Below are 25813 nucleotides of genomic sequence, written 5' to 3' on the forward strand. Positions count from 1 at the left end.
GAAGTGATGTCATAAGGGAACCGAGGCCGGCATGAGCAGCGGATGGAAGATGCTGTTCTCACCGGTGAACATTTCATGAGGTAAGCAGAGGGCAGAGAAGAGGAAAAGCGCTCCCCCCCCCCTGCGCATGAAGACGGTGCCCAGGGTGGTCCACTTCCCCTTTACTACTACGCCACTACCACCATCTACGCTTACTAAGCCCACTGAGTTGCTAGTCCCAAACTGAAAAGGTGTTTGAAGGGTGAAGAAACCAATTGCTGCTCACCTCCTGCTGATATGGAAGGATTCTTGTAACTGCAAGAAACTGGGTTCCTTGCAAGTTGTGCGACCTCTTAAGTCCTCCATTGTGGCCCTCAAACGCTTGGCTGAAATGTTCCTCGAATCCTGTAAATGCGTTCGTTTTAAGTGAAAACAATTTTTTATTGTAAAACGGGATAAAAATGCAACAGACGACACAGTAGATGCTCAAAAGTGTTTCGTATCATAGACAGCAACAATACCCACCGCAATAACCTCCCCACCCCCTCCCAAAAAGGACAGCAAAGAAAACATGCAGTAAAGAAGAACACAAAACTTGGTCCGCCCTAGCCCTCTCCCCAGCATATGAGTGCGAAACAAGATAGATGGAACAAGCTAAAAGAGAAGAACCAAGAACACCATAGGAACTGTGTGCCAGAGGCAGAAAACAATTACTGTATTTCCCCCCCCCCCCATTATAGACAAGAAAAGAACAAGCGTGTCATCTCACCCAAGAACAGGGACAATCAGGGCCCTGGACTCTGATGATCCCCAAGAGACAAAATAGAAGACCTCCCCCCCAAAATCCCCCGCCCCCAAGAACGAAAATACAACAGACGGGACAGAAATCAAAAATCCAAGCAGACAAAACAGCGACAGAACAAACAAGAAGAAAGAAAAGAAGAAAAAGAAGAGGGAACCCCCCTCCCACACACACACACACACAAGTAGTGTAGGAAGACTGGAGGAAGGCAATCCCAAGGCCGCAAACCCCACCCAGCTCAAGGCAAATTAGACTGGCAAGGTGTTAAGAATCAGACTACGGGCTCTCAAAGACAAGGAATAGCGATAAGGACCCCAGACCGGCAGAAAAATTTCCGATTGTCGCAAGGAATGACACACCCGGCCCTTCTCGAGCAACATCAAAGCATGCAAACGATTGCGCCAAGCCCAATAAGAAGGGGCGTGAGCCGAAACCCACTCCCCCCAAATAATTTTCTTAGCCTCCAGCCCTGCCTTCCACAGAAAAAGCCGACCAATACCAGGGTGGGGGAAGCGAAAAGCTTCATATTTATCCAAAAGAAACCCTTTAATGTTTCCCAGTTGATATAGTAACTGCAAACAATCTCTTAGGTGTGTTATTCAGTCATTTTCTACTATTGACAATCCAACGTAAAGTCAGTTTTTAAAATATATCCTTTAAGTCTTGTAGAATCAATATTAGTATTCATTTTTAATGTTTAACAGCCAGTCTAAACGAGCAGATCAGGGCGGTTTACACAGTAAACAGTGTGTGTAAGCTTGAAATCTTTTGGTGGCCCTCAGGGCTTTCTTGTATTCACTCTGTGCTTCTTTACAGGAAAAAGGTTGGAGGTCACTGTCTCGTAGCATCGGCCTAGGAACACTTCAAAGACAGTGATGTACATACAGTGCAAAGGTTTTCCAGACAGACCAGCTGTGGAAGGCTTCTTTTCTCTTTCTCTGACACAGGTTCTTGGAGATCATGGAAATCTACCACAAGGCCCAAATCAGCCAAACTCCCAACCTCAGCAGAAGCCAGCGCAGCCACCTCCTCCTCCGCAGCCGCCACCGTTCGCTCCTCCAAGCAGTCCACCCCCCCTGCCGCTCGCCAGGCCACCTCCACCTCACTTCCTGCACCCTCCTCCGCCTGTGGCCAACATTCCTCCACCTCTGCACCCACCAGGTAAGTATTGGAGCACGGGCAGCTAAAGCCCAGGATTGTCTAGGCCACGGCTGCCCAAGTCCGGTCCTCGAGATCTACTGGCAGGCCAGGTTTTCTGGATATCCACAATGAATATGCATGAGAGAGATTTGCCTGCACCGCCTTCTTGGTATGCAAATGTCGCTCATGCATGTTCATTGTGGATATCCTGAAAACCTGGCCTGCCAGTAGATCTCGAGGACCGGACTTGGGCAGCCCTGGACTAGGCAATACCTCGCTTGACCTTGATTGGCTTTGGAAGCTGTAGGTAGCAATATTCAGCCTAAGTCAGTCAGTGCGTTTTAAGCAGGTGACAGCTGTGGGCGGAACTGAGCCGTGTCCCGGCTCCGGCATAGAATATCTGGATACAGCGTTCTGCTGGAAGATAAAAGGTTGTATATCAAAAAACTTTCTAGAGAAAACACTTTCCTTTCAGTCAGGGAAATGGAATAAATGTTTTGCTGATTTGTTAACAATTTCTTCATCTTACCAGGCTTTTAGAAAATTACTGAAAACTTATCTTTTTGACAAATGTGTATAACTGATTTTTTGGTGTCAGGTCAAAAGCGCGCCGGGACAAAGGCGTGAGCAGACAACTGAGCGCAGTGCGGAGGCGCGCGCCGAAGAAAAAGACTGTTTTTAGGGGCTACGACGGTGGGGGGGTGGGGGGGAACCCCCCCACTTTACTTTATACAGATCGCGCTGCGTTGTGGGGGCGTTGTGGGGGGTTTGGGGAGTTGTAACCCCCCACATTTTACTGAAAACTTAACTTTTTCCCTGTTTTTAGGGAAAAAATTACGTTTTCCCTAAAATGTGGGGGGTTACAACCCCCCAAACCTCCCACAACGCCGCCGCGATCTGTATTAAGTAAAGTGGGGGGGCTCCCCAACAAAATCCCCCGTCACAGCCCCTAAAAACAGTCTTTTTCTTCGGCGCGCGCCTCCGTCTTACGCTCAGTTGTCGGCGCGCGCCTTTGTCTTCCGCGTTACTGTCTATGAACCGATTTTTTAAATGGAATTTTTATGTATTATACTTGATATAACATCGCTGTGTATTTTGCAGTTTTTTTTCTTATTGTAAACCGCACTGAACTGTGAGGTATTGCGGTATAAAAATAAAGCTATTATTATTATTATTAACTGCTTACACACCAATTATTCAGACCGGTGAGGAGTTAGCTTATCGCAGTGTTCTTCAGCCGCCAGTCCGCAAAAATTTCCTGCCGGTCCGTGAAGAATTAGTGCCCCCTGCAGGCGCGTGTCCGTCTCCCTTCCGGCTTGGTTGCTCCTTATCTTCAGCGCCTGCTGCACTTGTTTGCTGGCACAGCACACAGTGGCTCTTGCACGCTGCACGTGGCTGACCCGGAACCAGAACCGGGTCAGCAGCATGGCGATGGAGACCTTTTTGCTGTCCCAACGTTTATCCACGTCCTTAACCAGTTAGCAGTCCACAGACCCACCCCCTTGTTAACTGGACAGTGTTCGGTGTGCCTCTTTGCCTCTGTTAAATCTCTCTGAATATCGACTGTAATTTTCACAGGCCTTTTCCCTTATTTTGTTGGGATTTTTTGGGAATTTGAATTTATTTGGTTAGAAAAGTGTTGGAAGATTAAGGGTAGGAAAAACCTGTCACATTATTCCTAAGTGATGCAGAATATGATATTATGAAAAAAAAAAAGTGTCAGTGTTACCCGACCCTGTATCTAGTCTTGCCAAATACGTCAAAGATTTTTGTTAGTTGACCATAATTATCGCGGGTATATATGGATGTTGAATATCTTTAAAAATGCAGGCTAGCCGGTATTATGTGACTTGTGCACTGGGGCACAGAGATTGATGCGCCTAGATCAGGGGTGCCCACACTTTTTGGGCTTGCAAGCTACTTTTAAAATGACCAAGTCAAAATGATCTACCAACAATAAAATTTTTAAAAAACACAAAGCACGCTGTACGCATAGAAAATGTTAATTATCATTCCTATTCCAGGGTTTTTCAAAGAGATCAAAGCAGATGACTCTATGCACTATCACCTCAGTAACAACCATACAAAAATAGACAAATATACCCCCCTCCCTTTTTACTAAACCACGATAGCAGTTTTTAGAGCGCAGGGAGCTGCGCTGAATGCCCAGTGCTGCTCTCGACGCTCATAGGCTCCCTGCGCTAAAAACCTCTATTGCGGTTTAGTAAAAGGGGACCTTAGGGTAAAATATAGACAGCAGATATAAATTCAGACACATTTTGATCACTAAATTTAAAATAAAATAATTTTTCCTACCTTGTCTGGTGATTTCATGAGTCTCTGGTTGCACTTCTTCTTCTGACTGTGCATCCAATCTTTCTTCCCTTCTTTTAGCCTGTATGCTTCCTCTCCTCCAGACCTCATTCCCTCCCCCAACTTTTCCTTCCTCTCTCCCTGCCCTTTCTTTCTCTCTGCCTCCCTTTCTTTTTTTTCTGTTTCTCTTCTTTCCTTCTGTCTCCCTGCCTGCCCTTTTTCTTACTTTCTCCCTGCCCTCCCCCAAGCCACTGCCACTGCCATCGGGGACCAGGACCCAAACCGCCACCAATAACAGGCCCCAAACCACCACTAATAACAGGCCTGAAAGCCGACGCCGCCCCAAGCTCTCCTTGCTTCGGCCGACCAGCATCGCGATCGACCTATTGGGGAAATGCTGCCGGGTCCTGCCTTCGCGGAAACAGAAAGTAGGCAGGACCCGGCAGCAAGAAGAGGAAATGCTTCACTAACCTGTCTCCCGCCTTAGCACGTAGCAAACGCTTGCTTCAAGGCTCTCAACATGTGCGTGCCGGCTTCCCTTCTCCCCCCCGCCCCCCGGACATAACTTCCGGTTTCGGAGGGAAGAGAAGAGAAGCCGGCACGCACATGTTAGAGCCCGGAGCATAAGTTCGCTACAGGCTGAAATCTCCAAGCCGGTTTTTTTTTTTTTCCAGCAGCGGCGGCAGCAGCAGATGACAGCTGGGCCCTAGGGAGAATACAGAAGAAGGCTGATCGGCCCGGTAGATCAGGACGGCAACACGAGTCTAGCGATTGACTCACATTGCCTTCCTGAGCTACCGGTCGATCGCGATCGACGTATTGGGCACCCCTGGCCTAGATGATGTAGGTGCCATTAAAAAGCAATTAAAAACAATTAGCTGGTAGGTGCCTAACTTGGTAGGTGTCTACTCTGAGGCATCTACCAAAAAGTAGGCGTAGTTAGGGGCAAATTTTGGTACTGGTTTAATTTAGGCACACTCAGGCCAAGAAAACCCTGGGATAACAGGAGTGCACCTAAGGTTTCAACCCCTGCCAGCGCCTAAGACTGCCTAGGTACCACTAGGCGCAATTCTATAAATGGCGCCTAGCAGATGATTGACAATTGCATTTCTCATCGCCTAAAAGATAGGTGCCATTTATAGTATCAGGGCTTGTGAATCCAAATTTCTGGTAAATTCAGCAGCTCTGTGAGCCAAAGAATGACACGGGGACAGAATTTGTTTCCATCCCCATGTCATTCTTTAAGGAGAGAGGGAAGAATCAGAGTCTGAATGGGCCCAGCCACTGACCATTGAAGAATGTTGGTGTAGAAGGACTGAGGATGAGATAGACACTAAAAAATGGGACCTGGGTGGCCACTGTTGGAAACAGGATACTGGGCTTGATGGACCTTCAGTCTGTCCTAGTACGAAAATTCTTATGTGAGCCAAATATAAGATAGTCAAGCCATTGTGACATCACTGGCGAGTTTGGCTCTTAGGCATTGGTGGCATGAGGCATTATGACATCACAATCTCAGCTCTGAAATGTTGCTACTATTTGGGTCTCTGCTGGGCACTTCTAGAGAATGACACGGGAACAGAATTTGTTCCTGAACCTGCGGTTAACCACTGGAAACCATCTCTGTGTCATTTTTTAAGGAGAGAGGGAAGAATCAGAGTGGGCCCAGCTACTGACCCTCAAGCCTTGCATTGAAGAACGCTGGTGTAGATGAAATGAGGTTGAGGTAGACTAAAGAATGACACCAGATTGTTTCTCGCAGTTATCTGCGGGGGCAGGGACAAATTCTGTCCCTGTGTCATTCTACAACTGGGTGCCACCCACTGGGAGGTGCTGAGGTTCTGTTCTAGAAAACTACCGTAACCCAAGATTGGCATGTCTAACCTTTGCTCGCCTAAACTTACCCCAGCCATAGAGCTGGCACAAATGTGGTGGGCAGGGATACGTGTAAGTGCTTTGGAAACTGCTTCCAGTTGTGGATACTTATTCTTTCTGTATAGCGTTGCGTACTGATGTGACCCCCTTATTTGGATTATGGTAATGGGCTGAACTTAGGAATTAATGCAGCCATTCCCGTTGGGTTTTCAGGATATCCACAATGAATAGTCAATGAGTTAGGTTTGCTTGCAATTGAAGCAATGCATGCAAATCTTAGATCATGTATATTCATTGTGGATATCCTGAAAACCCAGTGGGACTAGGTTGGGAATGGCTGAGTAGACGAGGAAGCAGATGCGCTGGCTACAAGTGGTTCTTGTGGCGCTAGGTTGTACTGGTTTCCTGTTGGGGCTCATAGTCAATATAAGATTCTAGGAAGTTCTTTTTCACCCAGAGGGTGGTGGATACATGGAATGTGCTTCCAGAGGCTGTGGTAGACAGGAGCACATTACAGGGCTTCAAAGAAGGTTTGGATAGTTCCTAGAGGACAAAGGATTGAGGGGTATAGATAGGTGTAGAGGTAGGTTAGAGGGATAGGAGTAGAGGTAAGTTATAGGAATAGGAGTAGAGATAGGTTATAGAGCTAGTCAGAGACCACTGCTCAGGCAATGGGCCTGATGGGCCGCCGCGGGAGCGGACCGCTGGGCGAGATGGACCTCTGGTCTGCCTCAGCTGAGGCAACTTCTTATGTTCTTATGAAGTTGCAATCTGAAAAGGGCCACAATGACCGTGGGGGAAGCTAGAATGCCACATGTCTAGACTGTATTGTCAAAGAGTCCTTCCGTACATGAGATGAAAACGTCAGGCTGAGGAAGTGAGCCGTTTCTGGGGCAGCCCACTATTTGTGGAATTATGTTCTGATCTGTGAAGGCTGAAGTGGGATTAGTAGGGTTTCCGTGTGGGATTGTGGTGCCAGTTGGTTGAGCTGAGTTGGTATCAACTGTTTGAGAATGATGTTGTGTTCATATTGAATTGTATGCGATATTTAATGTTCAATAATTTTTATTGAGTTATAATAATAAAAACCATACATATAATAAATCTTACACAAAATATTATGCCAGCATAATTGATATAAATGTACGGAATAGGAACAAAAATCAGTAATTAAGACAAGTTCAACATTAAAGTTAACAATAAAAGATAATAACTACTTGAACATAAGAAAAGAGACTTAAATAACAGTAACTTATCTACCGATAACCTCCCATTACACCCATCCCCATCCCATCTCTTCAATCCCTCCCCCCCTCCCCCCCTATTCCCAAATGTTACCAATCTTGTATGCAATATTTATTGTATATCTGTTTGGACGACTCTTTGAGTCAAAGAGACAGTCTAAAAATATTTTAAAATTAAAATAAATATCAAGCCTTTTCCTCACTTCCCTACAACCTCCCTCAGGTTTTCTTGAATCCTTTTCGTGGTTTTGCTTCCACCACCCTCTGAGGAGACACAGTTTCTCTCATTCAGCGTCTCTGTCATTTTGGAGACATGTATTCAGAAGCGATAGCATGAATTTTACCAGACCTAAAGAATAAAGGGTTTGCTCAAGCTGGAAGCACAATGGGTTACTGCAGATTGCATTCTGAAACTGCTTCAGAGGACCCCTCCATCCTTAGAATCTTCCACCCCCCAAAAACTGTCATTTGAAGGGCCTTAATTTGGCCATACTACTATTCAGAGGTATACCCATGGAGACATCCTTGTTACAGACTCCCTTCAGTGCAAGAGCATCACCTTATCACACATTACATTACATTACATTAGTGATTTCTATTCCGCCATTACCTTGCGGTTCAAGGCGGATTACATCCAAACTAAAGCAAAAATTACATTCAAAATTTGAAGGAATAGAATAAGCGATGACATAGAATTTTTAAGGTAATATATGTTGGGTAAAGAGTTACCAAAGGGAAGTGGAGGTCTTTAGGAGATAAGAATAGGGTGAAATTATGGGTTTTAGATAATGTTTGGTAGATAGAAGAGTATTAGAGAGATCTAAGGGTAAATAGAGTGTTGGATATTGGGTTGGGATTGGTTTTATGTGTTTTTTGAAGAGTATGGTTTTAATATCTCTCCTGAACACATCGTCATATTCATACCAGGAGGAGGAGGCAGTGTCTGTTAGCAGATATCCAACCTCCGAGAAAGAGAACAGAGAGGAATGTAGGAAACCACAGAGGCACTTCGCGTCAGAGTTGAAAGAAGTCTCCAAGGCATCGAGAAAGAGACTGCAATTTTTTGTCACCTGATCAGTTTTCTTCTCTAAAATGCACAGGCCTTAACATTTCAAAAGCAGTTATAGGTTTGATGTGTTGCTGAATGACAAACTGCTTTTCATGTTTAAAATCTGGTGATATTAGATGTTTCATGCCATTCATGTGGAGCAGCTTTTTAGGAAGCACGCCCAAGCCTGCCTGGAGATGTCCAAGTCAGGACATCCACACACAGGCAAGGACAGTCTGAGGAGTTGGTGCGTTGAGGATCGATATAAAATGTAGAAGCCTGTGCCAGCGAGTGCGGAAAGGAAATAAGGAAACCATGGAAAGCCGGGAGCCTTGAGAAGGCTTGTGGAAAGGGGAGTGTCTTATTTAAAATCCTATATGGTATCCTCCCTCCCTTTATCCCTCTTTCTTGGAATTCCTCAAACCCTAATATCACCAGATCCTCCCACAAATTAAAACTATCCTTCCCCTCGCTAAAAGGCATTTCCCACACAGGAAAGCTAGGGACCTCCCTCCACTTCAAAATCAATGAGCTCTGGAACAACAATACCTCCCCTCTTCGGAACCTGAGCTCTCTCCAAGTTTTCCGCAAACATCTGAAAACCTGGCTTTTCTCAAAAAATGTAAGTCTCCCTCCAATTTAGGAATCAAAGAAACTCTTATATCTTGGCATCCCAAGTCCTCTAAATTTTCTTCACACTTCTACCTCTAACCCTCTGTTGTAGTTCCTTCCTATTTCTCCTACTGTAAACCGCGTCGAGCTCTACGAACGTGGAGATGATGCGGTATACAAACCTAAGGATTAGATTAGATTAGATTTATTGATTTCCATTTATTAATTGTGTTCCATTTGTGCTCTCTGTAGGCTACATGAGTAAAAGAAAGCACACTGGCAAAAATTCATCCTCTCTAGCTGGATCTTTTTCAGAATATACAAATGGTTCTAAATGTCCTCTCTTTGCTCTCTTCTTTCACAGGTATGCCGCCTCCAGGCCCGATCCCAGGTAGGCCTCGTTTTTTGCCTCATCCACTGACTAATAATTTCCAGATACAGTAAAGCTTTGGTTTGTGAGCATAATTTATTACAGAAGCATGCTTGTAATCCAAAACACTCGTATATCAAAGCGAATTTCTCCATAGGAAATAATAGAAACTCAGATGATTCGTTCCACAACCCAAAAACTTTAATACAAAATACTATACATACTTGTATGGCAAGACCTCACTCATTTAGAACAGTCACTACATTCCTGCAGTGTCAGAGAGAAAAGAACCATAGGCTCGGTTGTGATGATGTGATGCGTGGTACACTGTATATACTTGTATTGCAAGGCTTTGCTTGTTTAGAACAGTCACTACACTCTTGCAGCGTCAGAGAGAGAAGAGCCATCGGCTCATTTGTGATGTGTGTATACTGTATGTACTTGTATTACAAGACATTGCTTGTATATCAAGTTAAAATTTAATAAAATGTTTTGCTTGTCTTGCAAAACACTTGCAAACCAAGTTAGTTGCAATCCAACTAAGAAAGGAAATCGCCCCAAGTAGGGTGAACACAACGGCTTAGGAGAGACCTGCTCAGTCACCAGAGAATTTAGACACTCAGGGGCAATCTTGTGGGCAACCTTAAACGTACCATTTTACATTACATTACATTAATGACTTCTATTCCGCCTGTACCTTGCAGTTCTAAGCGGATTACAACAAAAAGATAACTGGACATTTCCAGGAAGAGGAATACAATTAAAGACGTTGGGCCTGATACATCAAAACGATAGCTGGACGTTTTCAGGAAGAGGAATACAGTTAAAGGCGTTAGGTCTAAATCACATTTTGAAGGGAGGATCCTAAGAGGGGGAGAGAGGGGAGAAGAGTGGGGTTAGGAAATTAGGATGAATTTCTTGAATAGTATGGTTTTGATTTCTTTTCGAAAAGCTTTGAGGTCAGTTGAAGCTGTCAGTAGGTTGGTGATGGAGGGGTCCAATTTAGCTGCATGTGTTGCTAGTAGGTTGTCGTACATCTTTTTGCGCTTAGTTCCTTTATAAGGGGGGTAGGAGAAAGGGGACTGGGTTCTCCTTTGTCTGGAAGAGAGGTTCCTATTTAGGCGGTTGTTTAAGTGGGAGGGTGCCGTTCCGTTTAATGTTTTGAATAATATGCAATATAGCTTGTATTGGAAGCCAGTGTGAATCTAGGAAGGCGTTGGTGATGTGGTCAAATTTTCGAAGGGAATAGATCAGTCTGAGGGCAGTGTTCTGGACGGTCTGTAGTTGTTTTATTAAGTAGGTGGGACAAGGAAGGTAGAGGATATTGCAATAGTCCAGTAGACTTAGGACTAGGGATTGAACTATGAGTCTGTATTGTTCTTTGCCGAAGAATTTTCTAATTTTGCAAATGTTGCGCATGGTAAAGAATGCTTTTTGTGTGATTTTGTTGATTTGCACCTGAAGAGTGCAACATCTATCTACTGTTACTCCAAGGAGTTTGAGAGTGGGCTGTATAGGATATTTGGTGGTTTTTATTTCTAGTTCTGTTATCGAAGGGGTTTTGTCTTTTTCAAGCAGTAGAAATTTAGTTTTGTCTGGATTGAGCTTCAGTTTGTGTTCTGTCATCCATTTTTCCACTGTTTCTAGGGTTTTTACCAGGTTATCTGTTGTAGTGGGGTCTTGTGAGTCAAAGGGGAGGAGTATGGTTATATCGTCTGCATAGCTGAATGAGGTTACTTCGAGTTTGTCTAATAGGGTACCAAGGGAGGAAATGAAGACATTGAAGAGCATGGGTGAGAGTGATGAACCTTGAGGTACTCCGCAGGGATTGGTCCAGGTTTCTGATATTAGATCTTTTGTTTTTACTCTGTATGTTCTTGTTTTGAGGAATCCTTGGAAACCAGTTGTATACTCCGCCTGAGATCCCTATTGCTTCTAGTATCTGAAGAAGTATACTGTGGTCAACCAGGTCAAATGCGGCTGAGAGGTCTAGTTGAATTATCAGCATCCTTCTTCCTTTGCTAAGGTGTTGTCGGGCTGTATCTAGAAGGGAGACTAGCAGTGTCTCAGTGCTGTGGTTGGATCTGAACCCTGATTGAGTTGGGTGGAGTAGGTTGTGGTCTTCAAGGTAGTTGGTGAGGTATTGGGCAACCAGACCTTCTATTAGTTTAACATATAATGGAATAGAGGCTATGGGTCGGTAGTTGGAAGGGGTGTCTATTGGTCCTTTGTGATCTTTCAGTATTGGAGTGACTATGATTTCTCCTAGGTCTTGTGGGAATTGGCTTTCCGTGAGCGTTGTTTGGATCCATTGCAGTAGGCAAGCTCTAAATTTGGGGGAGGCATTTGTTAGTAAATATGAGGGGCAATTATTCAGGTCGCATGACGCTCGACTATATTTATTGTAGAGTTGGTTGAAGTCCCACCATTGCACCTTTGTAAAGTTGGACCAGTGTCTGTCGGCTGCAGTGGCTTCATCAGTTGTGGGGTTTATTATGATCTCATCTAGGAGGGTCGGTGAATTGGAGAAGGAGGCTCTGATGGTAGCGATCTTGTTCTTGAAGTGGTCTGCTAGTTGGGTGGCCGTTGGAGGGTGGATTCCTTGAGTGGCTAGGAATGGCTGCGTGTCTGTGAGGTTCTTCACAAGTTGGAAGAGTTTCTTTGTGTCTATGGATTCTGTGCCGATTAGTTTGGAGTAGTAAGCTCTTCGTTTTTCTTTAAGTTTGGCTTTGTATTGTTTTATTAGGTTTCTCCAAGCTACTTTGGTTAGTTCTTGGTTCTTTTTTTGCCATACTCTTTCGAGTTGTCTGCAGTGTCTTTTTAGTTGAAGAAGTTCTGTGTCGAACCATTTGTCTGAGGATCTGCAGAGTTTGTGTTTTGTCTTTTCTGGGGTTAGTCCATTCAGGGTTGTTTCGCTCAGGGAGTGCCACTGGCGAATGAATACATTGTGGTCTATGGAGGCGATTGCGGGGTCTACTGTGGTCCAGAATGTAGAGGGGTCGATTTTTGGTCGGGTTTTGAAGGAGGTTTTGTGGGTTTCGTGTTTGCTTGTGCTTTGTGTCCAGTTGATGTTGAAGGTGAATTTGAAATGGTCTGACCATAGAGAGGGGTGCCAGGCCCCATTGGAGATATGAATGTTAGGTGTATGGGGGTGTTGGGCCATGTAAGCTGCAATATCGAGTTGGTGGCCTTTTTCGTGTGTGGGTTGAGGATACAGAATTTGGTAGGAGAGTGCATTGAGGTAAGAGATTATGCCTTCAGCTTGTTTGGAGGAGTTGTCTTCTAGGTGGAGATTTATGTCGCCGAGAAGCAGGTTGTGTGTTGAGGTTAATGAGTTCCGGAAGATGAAATCTTCAAGATCGTGTTTTGTGGCGTTCCATTTTCCTGGAACGATGTAACAGAGGATGCAAGTTAGGGTATCTTTGAGTGAGTTACTGGAGAGTTGACAGGCAAGCAGGTCTGATTGGGGGGTGGAGTGTTTGTCTAGGACTGTAATGGTAAGGTTGTTTTTCACTAGGATGGCCAGACCGCCCCCTCGCTTTTTTTCTCGGCAGACTAATTCGAGTTTGTATCCCTTAGGGCAGAATTCTGTAATGCTAGGGTCCGAGTCGGAGGATAGCCAGGTTTCGGTTAGGAAAAGGCAGCCTAACTGTTCTTTAACTATCCAGTCTTTTAATAGGTCTGCCTTTGGGCTGATTGATCTTATGTTCATGTACGCACAGGGGATTGTGATATGATTCTTGTGGATGTTGGGAATAAGCTGTGGGTGAAGGAGGTTCTTGGATGTATGGGAGAGTTTGTGACCTGACTTCTTTATGTTGTGGGGTGGTTTTCGTCCCCATGCGGTTGGGATGCTTTCTTGTGTGGTTGTTGTGCATTCTATCAGGTTTCCTATCTGAAGTTTCTTGTGTGGATGTGTCTGTCTGTGTGTTGTTGTCACTATTGGAATTGTTGAAAAGTGGTAGCCTGCTGTTTTCCAGTTTGTTGAGAGTAGGGAAAGCAGTAACAGGATGCATAGGAGTTTGGTAGTGGAGGGTGCCATTTTGCTGAGTGGGGGTGAGAGGCTTGGGTCAGGGATCGAGAGTAGAAACTAGGGGGACTAAAAAAGTCTCCTCTCCCGGCAGGCAGTGGGGAGGAGTCGGAGCGGGCTCTCTAGACCTGCAGGCAGGTCCGATGGTCGTCCTCGATCTCCGGCGGCGTGGGCTGGAATCCCTCAGGATCTCACCGAAACTCGGTGAGATTTGATAGCTGCAAAAGTCTCCTCTCCCGGCAGGCAGTGGGGAGGAGTCGGAGCGGCCTCGCTAGACCTGCAGGCAGGTCTGATGTTCGTCCTCGGTCTCCGGCGGCGTGGGCTGGAATCCCTCAGGATCTCACCGAAACTCGGTGAGACTTGATGGCAGCAAAAGTCTCCTCTCCCGGCAGGCAGTGGGGAGGAGTCGGAGCGGCCTCGCTAGACCTGCAGGCAGGTCCGATGGTCGTCCTCGGTCTCCGGCGGCGTGGGCTGGAATCCCTCAGGATCTCACCGAAACTCGGTGAGATTTGATGGCTGCAAAAGTCTCTATGGGGGGGCCAGTGCACTGCTAACAATAAAGGCGAGAATCGATCCCTTCCCCTTGCCTCTGTCAAAATCCTTGCCACGGTATTCTACAATTCATGCAGCCGTCTTAGCTTCATACATAGGGTTACCAAACGTCCGGATTTCCCCAGACATGCACTCCTTTTGAGGACATGTCTGGACGACTTTTCAAAACCTGGCACTTTGGGTTTTGAAAAGCCTCAAATCACGTCGGGCTGAGAGGAAATCCGCACATGCACAGATGGCACGCGATGACATCACGCACACACGTGCGTGCACGTGATATTATCGTGTGGCATACGCCCATGCCCGTATTTCCTCCCTGACCGACAATAGCAAACTGGGGGAGGGGGCTAGGTGCGGGATTAGGGTGTTACAGGACAGGCATGGGTGGAACCGAGTGGGCCTGTGGGCGGGTCTAGGGGTCCGTATTTTCCGATTGGAAAATCTGGTAACCCTAGTCATAAAGGGAGTGGCAGTAGTCCAACTCTGCCAAGACAATAACATAGAGTGTCATCAAGAAAAAAAGGGGAGTTATAAAGGACCAGTCTTTAAGCCTGTTACATTAACGGGTGCTAAAATAGATGTGTGTGTCTGTCTTTCTTTCTTTCTTTCTCTCTCTCTCTCCTTGGCCGCTGTCTGTCTGTCTTTCTTTCTTTCTCTCTCTCTCTCCTTAGCCGCTGTCTGTCTGTCTTTCTTTCTCTCTCTCTCTCCTTGGCCGCTGTCTGTCTGTCTTTCTTTCTTTCTTTCTCACTCTCTCCTTGGCCGCTGTCTGTCTGTCTTTGTTTCTTTCTTTCTGTCTCTCTCTTTCCTTGGCTGTCCACCACCACCCCTTGCCTGCTCCCCCTGTCCAGCAGCAGCCCTTCTCCCTTTATTTTACCTCCCCCTGACCCTGTATTTCTCTGTTGCGCCATGCCTACCTGTCTCTCCATGGCCCCCTTCTGTTTCCTCCCCTCCCAGAGCAAGCCATGATTGCTTTCTGCCCCCCAGCACACCCTCCCCCCTCCCAAAGCAGCCCCCTTTCCCCCTCCACTTCTTACCAGCATGGGACATCTCGCAGCACCCGCACGACAAATTCCTGTCATTGCTGAGACAAACCACCGCTCAATCCACTGCACGCGCCACAAGCTGCCCCAAGCCGGAACGTGCGCCGCAAGCTGCCCCAAACCCGTGCACCCACCGCAAGCCACTCCAAGCCTGCGCACACGCTGCAAGCTGCCCCAAGCACGCGCCGCAAATGGAATGTGGCCATGGAAGCACAGCACGGCGGCAGGGATCATGGCCTCCTAAGTGCGCATGCGTGCTTAGGGTTTTATTATAGAGGATAATTGTACCAAATCTAATTTGATAAATTCATTTACTGCACATAGGTGTCTAGTTACTTTTTCAAAAATTATTATCTATCATCACTGAAACCCATTTTTGATCATATGGAGAGCAATCATTTTATTAACATGTTTCCCCCATTATATAAATTAAGAGGCTGAAGTATCATAAAGGATGCATGATTCTCAGTAGAGAGACCTCTTATAACTTAGATGTTATTTCAAGTCTTCATCCTGAATGCATGTTAATATAATCATTTACGTCAGACCTCCTTCCTACCTTAAAATTTTTTTTTATTATTAATGTTTATTATTTCATTTAATTAAGTTAAAAAAATTGTTAAATAATTAATTATCTAAGAGTGCAAGGCCTATCCCTATCTTTATTTAAATTAATAAATATATTATATGTTGTTAACTTAATTTAATTGAATAATGAATTCCAACATTCAAATTGATTCATTCAATCCATCACATACGATTCAATATGTTAGAGAAGAACAGCAACACTTATCTTGATGGCTTCCTGGCCAAAACCAACGTTGGTGGGTTTGTGAACTACCCCAACGTTGGTTTAAGGTAGGAAGGAGGTCTGACGTAAATGATTATATTAACATGCATTCAGGATGAAGACTTGAAATAACATCTACGTTATAAGAGGTCTCTCTACTGAGAATCATGCATCCTTTATGATACTTCAGCCTCTTAATTTATATAATGGGGGAAACATGTTAATAAAATGATTGCTCTCCATATGATCAAAAATGGGTTTCAGTGATGATAGATAATAATTTTTGAAAAAGCAACTAGACACCTTTGTGCAGTAAATGAATTTATCGAATTAGATTTGGTACAATTATCCTTTATAACCCCCCTTTTTTTCTTGATGACAATCATTGTGGGTTAGATAATTTAGGTAATGATCTGATTGTTTGTAAGACAATAACGTAGGCCAGTCAGAGAAGCATGCAACTGGGACAAAAGTCACAGCCCACAAACCGTTACCTACAGTTTAAAAGTGAACTCTGAATCAAGACAAAATCCCAAATCCTACACCACGAATGTGACATTTTACAGACAGGATAAAGCAACCTTCTGGTTTTCTGCTACACCCACAATTGCGTGTTTCGGCCTCTGGAGATTCAGAGTCACTAGGAAAATCAGTCGTAGACGTACAGATACACACACTGCACACGTCAAATCCGGAAAAGGTGTTTCTGGAGCGGGAACCCAAATCTGGTCCCTCTCGCACAGTCAGAAGTCTTGAGAGATGAAGCTGTTCCAGCAGTGTATTGTGAGGATTGGGGAGGGAGTGCTTGTATGATCATGGAGTGGGTGTGAGGGGAGCGCTGTGTCTGTGAAGAATGCCAAAGCCTAACCTCTGCTCTAATGTCCAAGTACCCCCTCCACATGCTCTGTTTTGTCTTTAGGGTTGTTTCCTCCACCTCTGGCTCCTCCACCAGCACTTTTGATTCCTACACTTGGCAGGTAAAACTAACTTCCATTATCGTGCTTGCCTTTGAAGTGTTTGATGTTTCACTCTTTCTAGAATATCTCAGCTCCGTTTGCCGTTTCTCTGCATGTCACACTTTACCAAATGTGCTGTCCACATCCTGATCCTCAGGAGCAGCGCACTCGTCACGATCTTGGGAACCGTGCAGTTCTCCGTGGCACAGCCTTGGGAACCGTGATGCTCTCTGTGTCGCGGCCTCTAGAACCCCGGCTGCTGGAATGTAAGATTGAGAACATCGCTGAGGTGCCTTGCAATCTCTTACTCTGGCTCTCTCTTCTGTTCTTTCCAAAGTTCGTCTGCCAGCTACAACAACAGACAACCTCCTTCGTTTGGATACAACTCCAGAGGTAACCGGGAATAAGTACTACTGATCAGGAACAGTCTCTTGGGGGTTAGTCAGAGCCTGTGTGGTGGTGGATCCCAAGTACAGTCCTGGAGAAGTCGCAGAGCATCTGGGCCTTACCTAACGGTGTCCATAGCAGATATTCAGTCTGGGGTCCCGTCCATAGGCTCTAATTCAGGAGTGTCAAATGTCAGTCCTCGAGGGCCGCAATCCAGTCGGGTTTTCAGGATTTCCCCAATGAATATGCAAGAGATCTATTTGCATGCACTGCTTTCATTGTATGCTAATAGATTGCATGCATATTCATTGAGGAAATCCTGAAAACCTGACTGGATTGTGGTCCTCGAGGACCGACATTTGACACCCCTGCTCTAATTAATCAGCTTAATCTGTGTATGTTAATTTCCCTGAAATTCAGATCCAGTAGGGTTCTTGAGAGCCACATCTGCAGTCCGGTGACCTAAGACAAACTGAAGAAGACGGTCCTGACCCTCATTTTAATTAAAATGGCTGCTTATGGCAATGTAGACTCACTAATTTCTCTCATCATTTTTATAGGCAGAACAGGGAAAAGATTCTACGTTTAAAATAAATGCAATCACGTAAATCTCTTTTTTATATTGCAGCAGGGGAGAGATCCTTAGTGATGTCTGGCAGTGTTGCTATGTGGAGAGGGCAGAGCAAGTGGTGGTATAATGGGTGAGGGGTTGGCAGCAGGTTGGATGGGTCAAATGAGTCCGGGGGGGGGGGGTGTATAAAGGGTCACATGTTAAAAGTAGGGATCTACCTATTCAGCTCAGCTCAGTTTCAGATATTACTACACTGTTATCTATTACAGTGGACATTTCAAAGGGGGATACGTGAGATTGGCATCCCCATAGTTCAGGGGTAGGCAATTCCGGTCCTCGAGAGCCGGAGCCAGGTCAGGTTTTCAGGATATGCATAATAAATATGCATGAGATAGATTTGCATCTCAAGGAGGCAGTGCATGCAAATCCATCTCATACATATTCATGGTGGAGATCCTGAAAACCTGACCTGGCTCCGGCTCTCGCGGACCGGAATTGCCTACCCCTGCCATAGTTAGCAAGGTGGCAGAATGCTTAGGAATTGCTTTCTGCTTGTTAAAGATCTAAAGCTTTAAACAGGGCAGTTGCTAAATTAATTGTCATTGATTATATTCAAAATATTGTGGGTGGGTGATGGGTCACCAGCCTAATTCACCTAGAATTATAGGATAGTGCGTAGAGAATAACACAGAGACAAATTTGTCCCCGTCCCTGCGGGAACTCAATTTTCCTGTCCCATTCCTGTAAGCTCTCCCTTAACCGCACAAGCCTCGAACACTTATGATTTTAAAGTGTTTGAGGCTTGTGCAGATGAGGACGGAGCTTAGGCATTGGTGGAATGAATCATTATGACATCACAATCTGAGCTCTAGAATGTTGTTACTTAGGATTTGAAAGTGTTTGAGGCTTGTGCAGATGAGGACGGAGCTTAGGCATTGGTGGAATGAGGCATTATGACATCACAATCTGAGCTCTAGAATGTTGTTACTTATGATGTGAAAGTGTTTGAGGCTTGTGCAGATGAGGATGGAGCTTAGGCATTGGTGGAATGAGGCATTATGACATCACAATCTCAGCTCTAGAATGTTGCTACTTAGGATTTCAAAGTGTTTGAGGCTTGTGCAGATGAGGACGGAGCTTAGGCATTGGTGGAATGAGGCATTATGACATCACAATCTGAGCTCTAGAATGTTGCTACTTAGGATTTGAAAGTGTTTGAGGCTTGAGCAAATGAGGACGGAGCTTGCAGGAATGGGGCAGGAAAAGAACTTGCGGGGATGGGGAAAAATTTGTCCCCGTGTCATTCTTTAATAGTGAGGTCTATACATATATTTTTTTTAATATCTGGGCCATAGTGCTTGCTCTCGGAGGGGGGTCTTGGACACTGAGGAGGCTGTGTGTTTCTTCGCTTCAGATTCGGGCTTCATCAGCTATCCTCCGGTCTCCAGTCCTCGCACACCCTGGGTGCCGACAGTGGGTAAGGGGATAAGCAGCCCTGGCGGAGGTCGCTGGGAGTATTCCAGATCAAGACGAGAGCGGGACAGAGAGAGACCGCCGTCCATCAGTGAATATAGCAAGTGAGTACCTGGCTGGAAGCGTCTTCCCTTGCTGACATGGCTTGGTCCAGTTGCTCTTTATTTAGTGTAAATCATGTTCTGTTGGTCCACAATCAGCAAATAGACAATACAAAACAATACAGCAAGATCGAGATCACCAAAAGTACAACAAAACGATTTTTCAAATAAGCCCCCGTCCCCAAACCCCACCCACTCCCGAGTGCAAACACCCACCCCACCCCCGGAAGCCCCCCTGACCCCTACCCATATCCCTAAACCAGCAAACAAAGCAGAGAAACTTCTGAGCAAGCACTAAACAAGACAACCATACCCCCCCCCCCCCCCCAAATCACTCTTTATTTAAAGCTACACCACTGGTAATGCTTTAAGTGCAGTGCATTTGTCTGTGTATTATTTTGAACACTGTCTGGAAAAAACGGGCCTCCCCAAATTTTTCCAAATAGCCCCCAAATGTCCTACTTCTGCCTGAGATTTCTGAGTCCTTTATTTTTCAACAGGATGGAGCTCACAAAAAAAGTTGAGCTCTTAATCAACGAAACCCCAGAATTCATTGAGCCAGCAGCTCAATTGCGTCGAGGACTTCACGAATGTGTCAAGGTTGAAGGAGGACACTTTGAATTAACCAAGAAAAACCCCATTATACAAGAGATCATACTAAATGTTTAAACAATTACTGGACCCCTTAGACCTGCCCCTAGTCCCGCCCAAGCCCTGCCCCCTGTTGCCTGCATGCTCGTGATGTTATCGTGTGGCATCTGACCTCCGATCTTGTAAATGCATAGTGAAATATCACTCATTTAAATATGTGTTTTTTGAACCTTTTCAAGTACCAACTTTCCTGTCTTTGAAAACGCCTTGAGCTCTTAGGATTACAATGTGACATCTCTCCTCAGCTTCAAATGTTTTGCTCGCCTTATTTTGTTTTTCTCTACAATTTTCTAGAGAATCCTACAACCGCTTAATACTATCTTGGATTCCAATAATTGTGGACTTGAGATTGATTAAGTTGACTCTTATTTTTTTTTCTCTTGATATTACAATAATTCCTTTAGTATCTATTTGATTCTGCTTTATGTAAATGCTTGATAAATTAAAAAAAATTTAAAATGTGAATTTCAAATAGGGACTAAGCCCACCACTGTGCAAAGGGATTAAACACTAAACATTTTTACTCAGCTTAAAGAGCTGATGATTCCTTCATAACATAGAAACTTAGAAACATGACGGCAGATAAAGGCCAAATGACCCATCTAGTCTGCCCATCTGCAACATCCACTATCTCTTCCTTTCCCTATTGGCTAAGGCTCTTAACACTTGCATTGTGATGTCATAGAGCTTTCTGATTATAGAAACATGATGGCAGATAAAGGCCAAATGGTCCATCCACACCATCCACTATCTCCTCCTCTCCCTATTGGCTAAGACTCTTAACACCTGCATTGTGATGTCATAGAACTTTCTGATTATAGAAACATGATGGCAGATAAAGGCCAAATGGTCCATCCACACCATCCACTATCTCCTCCTCTCCCTATTGGCTAAGGCTCTTAACACTTGCATTGTGATGTCATAGAACTTTCTGATTATAGAAACATAGAAACATGCTGGCAGATAAAGGCCAAATGGCCTATCCTCAGCATTTACTATCTCCTCCTCTCCCTATTGGCGAAGGCTCTTAACGTTTGCATCTCCTCCTCCTATAGGCTAAGGCTCTTTACGCCTGCATTGTGATGTCATAGAACTTTCTGATTATAGAAACATGATGGCAGATAAAGGCCAAATAGCTCATCTAGTCTGTTCACTCCCTTTATCCACTATCTCCTCCTCTCCCTATTGGCTAAGACTCTTAACACTTGCATTGTGATGTCATAGAACTTTCTGATTATAGAAACATAGAAACATGATGGCAGATAAAAGCCAAATAGCCCATCTAGTCTGTTCACCCCCTTCATCCACTATCTCCTCCTCTCCCTATTGGCTAAGACTCTTAACACTTGCATTGTGATGTCATAGAACTTTCTGATTATAGAAACATGATGGCAGATAAAGGCCAAATGGCCCATCTACAGTAACCATTATCTCTTTCTCTCTCTGAGAGATCCCACGTGCCTATCCCAGGCTCTCTTGAATTCAGACACAGTCTCTGTCTCCCTCTCAACTGTCAGACCTCAGCTCTCAGTTGTTTGCAGTGCCTTTGTCGAGTAAACGCCATACGCTGAGGGTCGAGTGAGTGCCACAGAAGTCAGCGCTGGTATTCAGTGGCACTTTTTGGTTCAGTGTCACAGAGTATCTACCCTGGCTCACTCAATGCTTTATAACATATAGTGATTCTGCTGTTACTGTTTTGTAAATTATTTCTGGTTCTGCCTTGGTCACAGCTACCATGCAGTCCAATTCTCTAACACTGTATAGAGATGGTGACCCTTAGTGAACATTAATCACGATACGAGATATGCTACATGTAGGACTTGTGTGAAGTTTCATTTTTTTTATTTATAAATTTAATCATTTGTTTCAACAAATAAAATTAGGAATACACACTAATATAAAGAAGATAATTATTACTTCAAAGAAAATAAATTTGATTCCAAGTCCACATTACTGGGACTGTGACTTTAACCGACAAATCACATAGTTACAGGAAAATTTAAATTATAATCTGGCAATCAGGCACATCTATATTCCTTTCTTTACTTTCTCACTTCTTGTCAACCTCTGTAATAATCTCAGGTAATTTGTCTAGTTTATGTTTATCTTGTAAGAAAATTTCCAACTGAGATGGATCAACAAATCTATGCTTATTACTCTCATATGTAACCAAACATTTACAGGGGAATGTAAGGAAGTATAAGGCTCCTACTGCCATAACTCGCGTCTTGAGTTGTAGGAACTGTCTTCTCCTATACTGTGTTTGCCTGGATACATCTGGAAATACATTTCATTTCTGTCCACAGAATAGAGCTTGTTTATGAAAAAGAATAGCTTGCTTTTCCATTTCAGATTTAAACGTTACCAGTAATGTCGCTCATTTTGCAATATAATCTTTAGAAGATTCCAAAAACTGAGAAATATTCAGACTATCTGGTGATACCAATCGATCCTTCTTCTTCTACTACTTCCTTGGTGTTTCTGGAAATGTAATATAGGTTGTCAGGAGAAAAGCTATCTACCAATACATAGTGAAGAACATCTTTCAAATACATTTTCAGTAACTCCAAAGGAGAAATAAAATGAGATATAGGAAAATTTTAAAAACGGAGGTTTCTAGATCTCATGATATTCTCTAATTTCTCCATCTGCAAATGTATTACCATGCAGTCCAATTCTCTGACACTGTATAGAGATGGCGGCCCCTAGTGGACATTAATCACGATACGAGAGATGCTTCATGAAGGACTTGTGTGACGTTTCTTTTTGTGAGGAGGTGAAGTGATTCTCAGTGTCTGTTTCTTTCCCTGTTCTGAAAGCAACGATGAGCAATACCGTTACTACAGCCAGGAGAGAAGTTACAATTATGAGCACGAGCGAGAGCGGGAATACCGGCGAAGTAGAGACCACAGCAGAGAAAGAGAGGAGCGTCACAGGGAGCGCAGGCACCGAGAGAAGGAGGAGAGCAGCAAACACAAGGCATCCAGGCGGTGAGTGGCCTCGGCGTCCAACTCTTTAGCGGGCCTGGGGTCCAGGGGAGCCTCAACCTGACAGTAATCAAATGGGGTCTCCTGTATGTTTACTGTGGGTGGGGTTTGACATCTCTAAAATGTGTTTAGGGAGTCAGCAAAATGAAATTATTCCCTATAAAGAAGGTGATCTCAGTAGTGTAGTAAGTGTGTGTGGGGGGGGGGGGACTGCCTAGAAAACTGTCTTGGGGGTGGCAGTGCTCTGAACGGGCTGCTGCTTCACTGATGATGTCATCAGTAATGCGGCAAAAGGAAGGCCCCCCAGCGGGGAAAGCCGTAAAGCAGCCCATTCAGAGCACTGCTGCCACTGCTGTTTTGGAGGCTTCAAAGGGGAGGTATGTCAGGCTCAAGGTGGGAGGGTCGGTGGGGCTCTACTGCACAGAGGGATGGGAGGGATAGATAGAAAGACACTGCAGAGGGAATGGCCCTGCCCCGAGCCCATTCGGAGTGCTGCCACTGTTTTTGGAGGCCTCGGAGCTGCTGCACAAGGGGATGGGTGAGAGGCGAGGAAATATGCTGCACAGGAGGGGGGGGAAGAAAGGAAAGAGGAAGAATTGTGGTGGAGGAGAGGAAGGGAGAGATGATCGTTGTACATGAAAAAATGAAAATAAACCATTCCTCGAAAATAAGCCCTAGTGTGTTTTTTGGAGCACAAATTAATATAAGACCCAGGTAAGATTTTAGAAAGAAAAGGAATGCCTTCTCTCCTTTTATAAAGCAGAAATGATGTTGGCACACTGTTCTACAATTGCCCCCTGCAATACCAGTCCAGTTCATTTCTGAACCCAGTCCCACAGTGATGGTTTGGGTCCACCAGGTGACAGCTTTAGCCATCCTTGAAGCTCACACGTGTAAGCATTCCTTAGTCTCATAATGGAATCTGCTCAACACGAGGCTTTGTAGCTGTTACTTGGGCTAATTGGGTTGGTTTTGTGACTTGTTTTGGTTGCAGTCATCTGCTATATAAAAGAATGGAACATTTTTCCTGGACGTTAGGTTCCCAGAGGATGAAACTTTCTTTAATTCTCTAAACCAGAGCTGCTTCTCCAGCCTTTTCACTAATCCGCTGAATTTTGGCCTCCTGCAGGCCTGATTTTCAGGATAATCAAAATTTTAAAATTAAGCTGGTTTGTAGTATAATCTTGTGTAGATTTGCTGTGGTTGTACTAAAAACCAGACTTATATGGGGAGAGTGTGGCACAGTGGTTAAAGGTACAGCCTCAGCACCCTGAGGTTGTGGGTTCAAATCCCGCGCTGCTCCTTGTGACCCTGGGCAAGTCACTTAAATCCCCCCATTACCCCAGGACATCAGATAGATTGTGAGCCTGCTGGGACAGACAGGGAATAATGCTTGAGTACCTGAATAAATTATTTGGAGGCCATGAAGGACAGACATGGAGAACAACTCTGATTTTTGTGTATGATGAATTCATGCATCCCCATTTTCCCAGGCGTATAGGTTTTGACTGTTTTCTGTTCTTATTAAAACCAGGAAACAGCACGAGCATGAAGAGGGTGAAGGACACAGACGCCACAAACACAAAAAGAGCAAACGCGCACGAGAGGACAAAGAGGACGTGGTTTCTTTGAGCGAGCAGGACAGCAAAGACTAACGAACTCCACCAGCGTAGAAGAGCCAGGGGGGGTGGGGTGGGGGGGTGGGATGGAGCCAAGGGATAGAGCTGGCGCTGGTAGCAGACCAGAGATCGCCTGTAGTTGGCTGCTGAGCAGAAGCCATGCATGCTGTGAACTACTAAGCCCCTATGGAACCAGGCACATGCCTCTCATCAGACCCCTCCCCCCCAGGGCCACTGACCCAAGGCAGCTTTGAATGGAATTGGTGTCATTAACAGGAAGCAATAACAATTTCACAGACAAAAACAGGGGGGGGGGGGGGGGAGAGAGTAGCAGAGGGTGGAGAAACCCAGTGCAACGCCACATCCCAGAGAGAGATGGGAGTCAGCCTGAGTGATGGTTAATGTAGACTCAACTCACCAGCTGAGGGACAATTGTTTACTGATAGGGGAGGCGTGAGATCTTTTAAACATTACCCCCCTCTCTCAAAAGTGACTTTACTGTTTTCCGTAGTATAGACTAGAATCTTTTACTCATTGGTAGCAGCATCCAGGGAGAGAAGCTGACCTCTAGTCAGAATGGGCTTTGGGGCCCCCCCTGCTGATTGAGTTTTGCATCAGAGGAACACATCAAGTGGCGGGGATTACCTTACACCAGTGGTTTCAAGACCCATCTTAATTGAGTGGCTAGTCAGGTTTTCAGGATCTTTACAGCGAGATAAATATGCTTACACTCTCTCTATGTGCCATCCATGTTCACTGTGGATGATGTAACATGCCGACCTGATCATGAAGTCCCAGGACAGCTCTGGAAACACCTGCATTGAACAGAGGCGCTGCACATGGAAATGTTTTCAGCTTTGTTAAATCTTTGCTTAAAGTTTCAATATCTGTTCTTCCAAGCAGTATAGCTCTGTGGGCTGTCGAGGGCCGCCCCATGGGACCAGAATTATTTTTACCCCACCTTGGCACGCACAAAGTTCCACAGAACTGCAAAATAACTGTCTAGAGCAGGGGTGTCAAAGTCCCTCCTTGAGGGCCACAATCCAGTCGGGTTTTCAGGATTTTCCCAATGAACGTGCATGAGATCTATTTGCATGCACTGCTTTCATTGTATGCTAATAGATCTCATGCATATTCATTGGGGAAATCCTGAAAACCCGAATGGATTGCGGTCCTCGAGGAGGGACTTTGACACCCCTGGTCTAGAGTCATCGGTAGGACCGTTCAGGATTTTGTAGTTGCAAAACCTGGCAGAATCCATTCACTAAGGTTG

General features: G+C 45.0%; 1 protein-coding gene across 5 annotated transcripts in view; it reads left to right on the forward strand.

Annotated features, from left to right (window-relative positions):
• Positions 1-24859, forward strand: part of LOC117360941 (pre-mRNA 3'-end-processing factor FIP1-like) — a 38448-nt gene extending 13589 nt beyond the window's left edge. For all 5 annotated transcript variants that reach the window (XM_033945610.1, XM_033945608.1, XM_033945609.1 and 2 more), the window contains 7 exons: positions 1729-1942; positions 9378-9404; positions 16715-16772; positions 17089-17144; positions 19124-19286; positions 22754-22924; positions 24456-24859. In XM_033945610.1, the coding sequence (XP_033801501.1) occupies positions 1729-1942; positions 9378-9404; positions 16715-16772; positions 17089-17144; positions 19124-19286; positions 22754-22924; positions 24456-24576 (810 nt within the window). In that variant the 3' untranslated portion in view covers positions 24577-24859. The remainder of the gene's footprint in view (positions 1-1728; positions 1943-9377; positions 9405-16714; positions 16773-17088; positions 17145-19123; positions 19287-22753; positions 22925-24455) is intronic.
• The last annotated feature ends 954 nt before the right edge of the window (positions 24860-25813 follow it).

The sequence above is a fragment of the Geotrypetes seraphini genome, chromosome 5, assembly GCF_902459505.1.
Source record: "Geotrypetes seraphini chromosome 5, aGeoSer1.1, whole genome shotgun sequence".
Classification (NCBI taxonomy): Eukaryota; Metazoa; Chordata; class Amphibia; order Gymnophiona; family Dermophiidae; genus Geotrypetes; species Geotrypetes seraphini.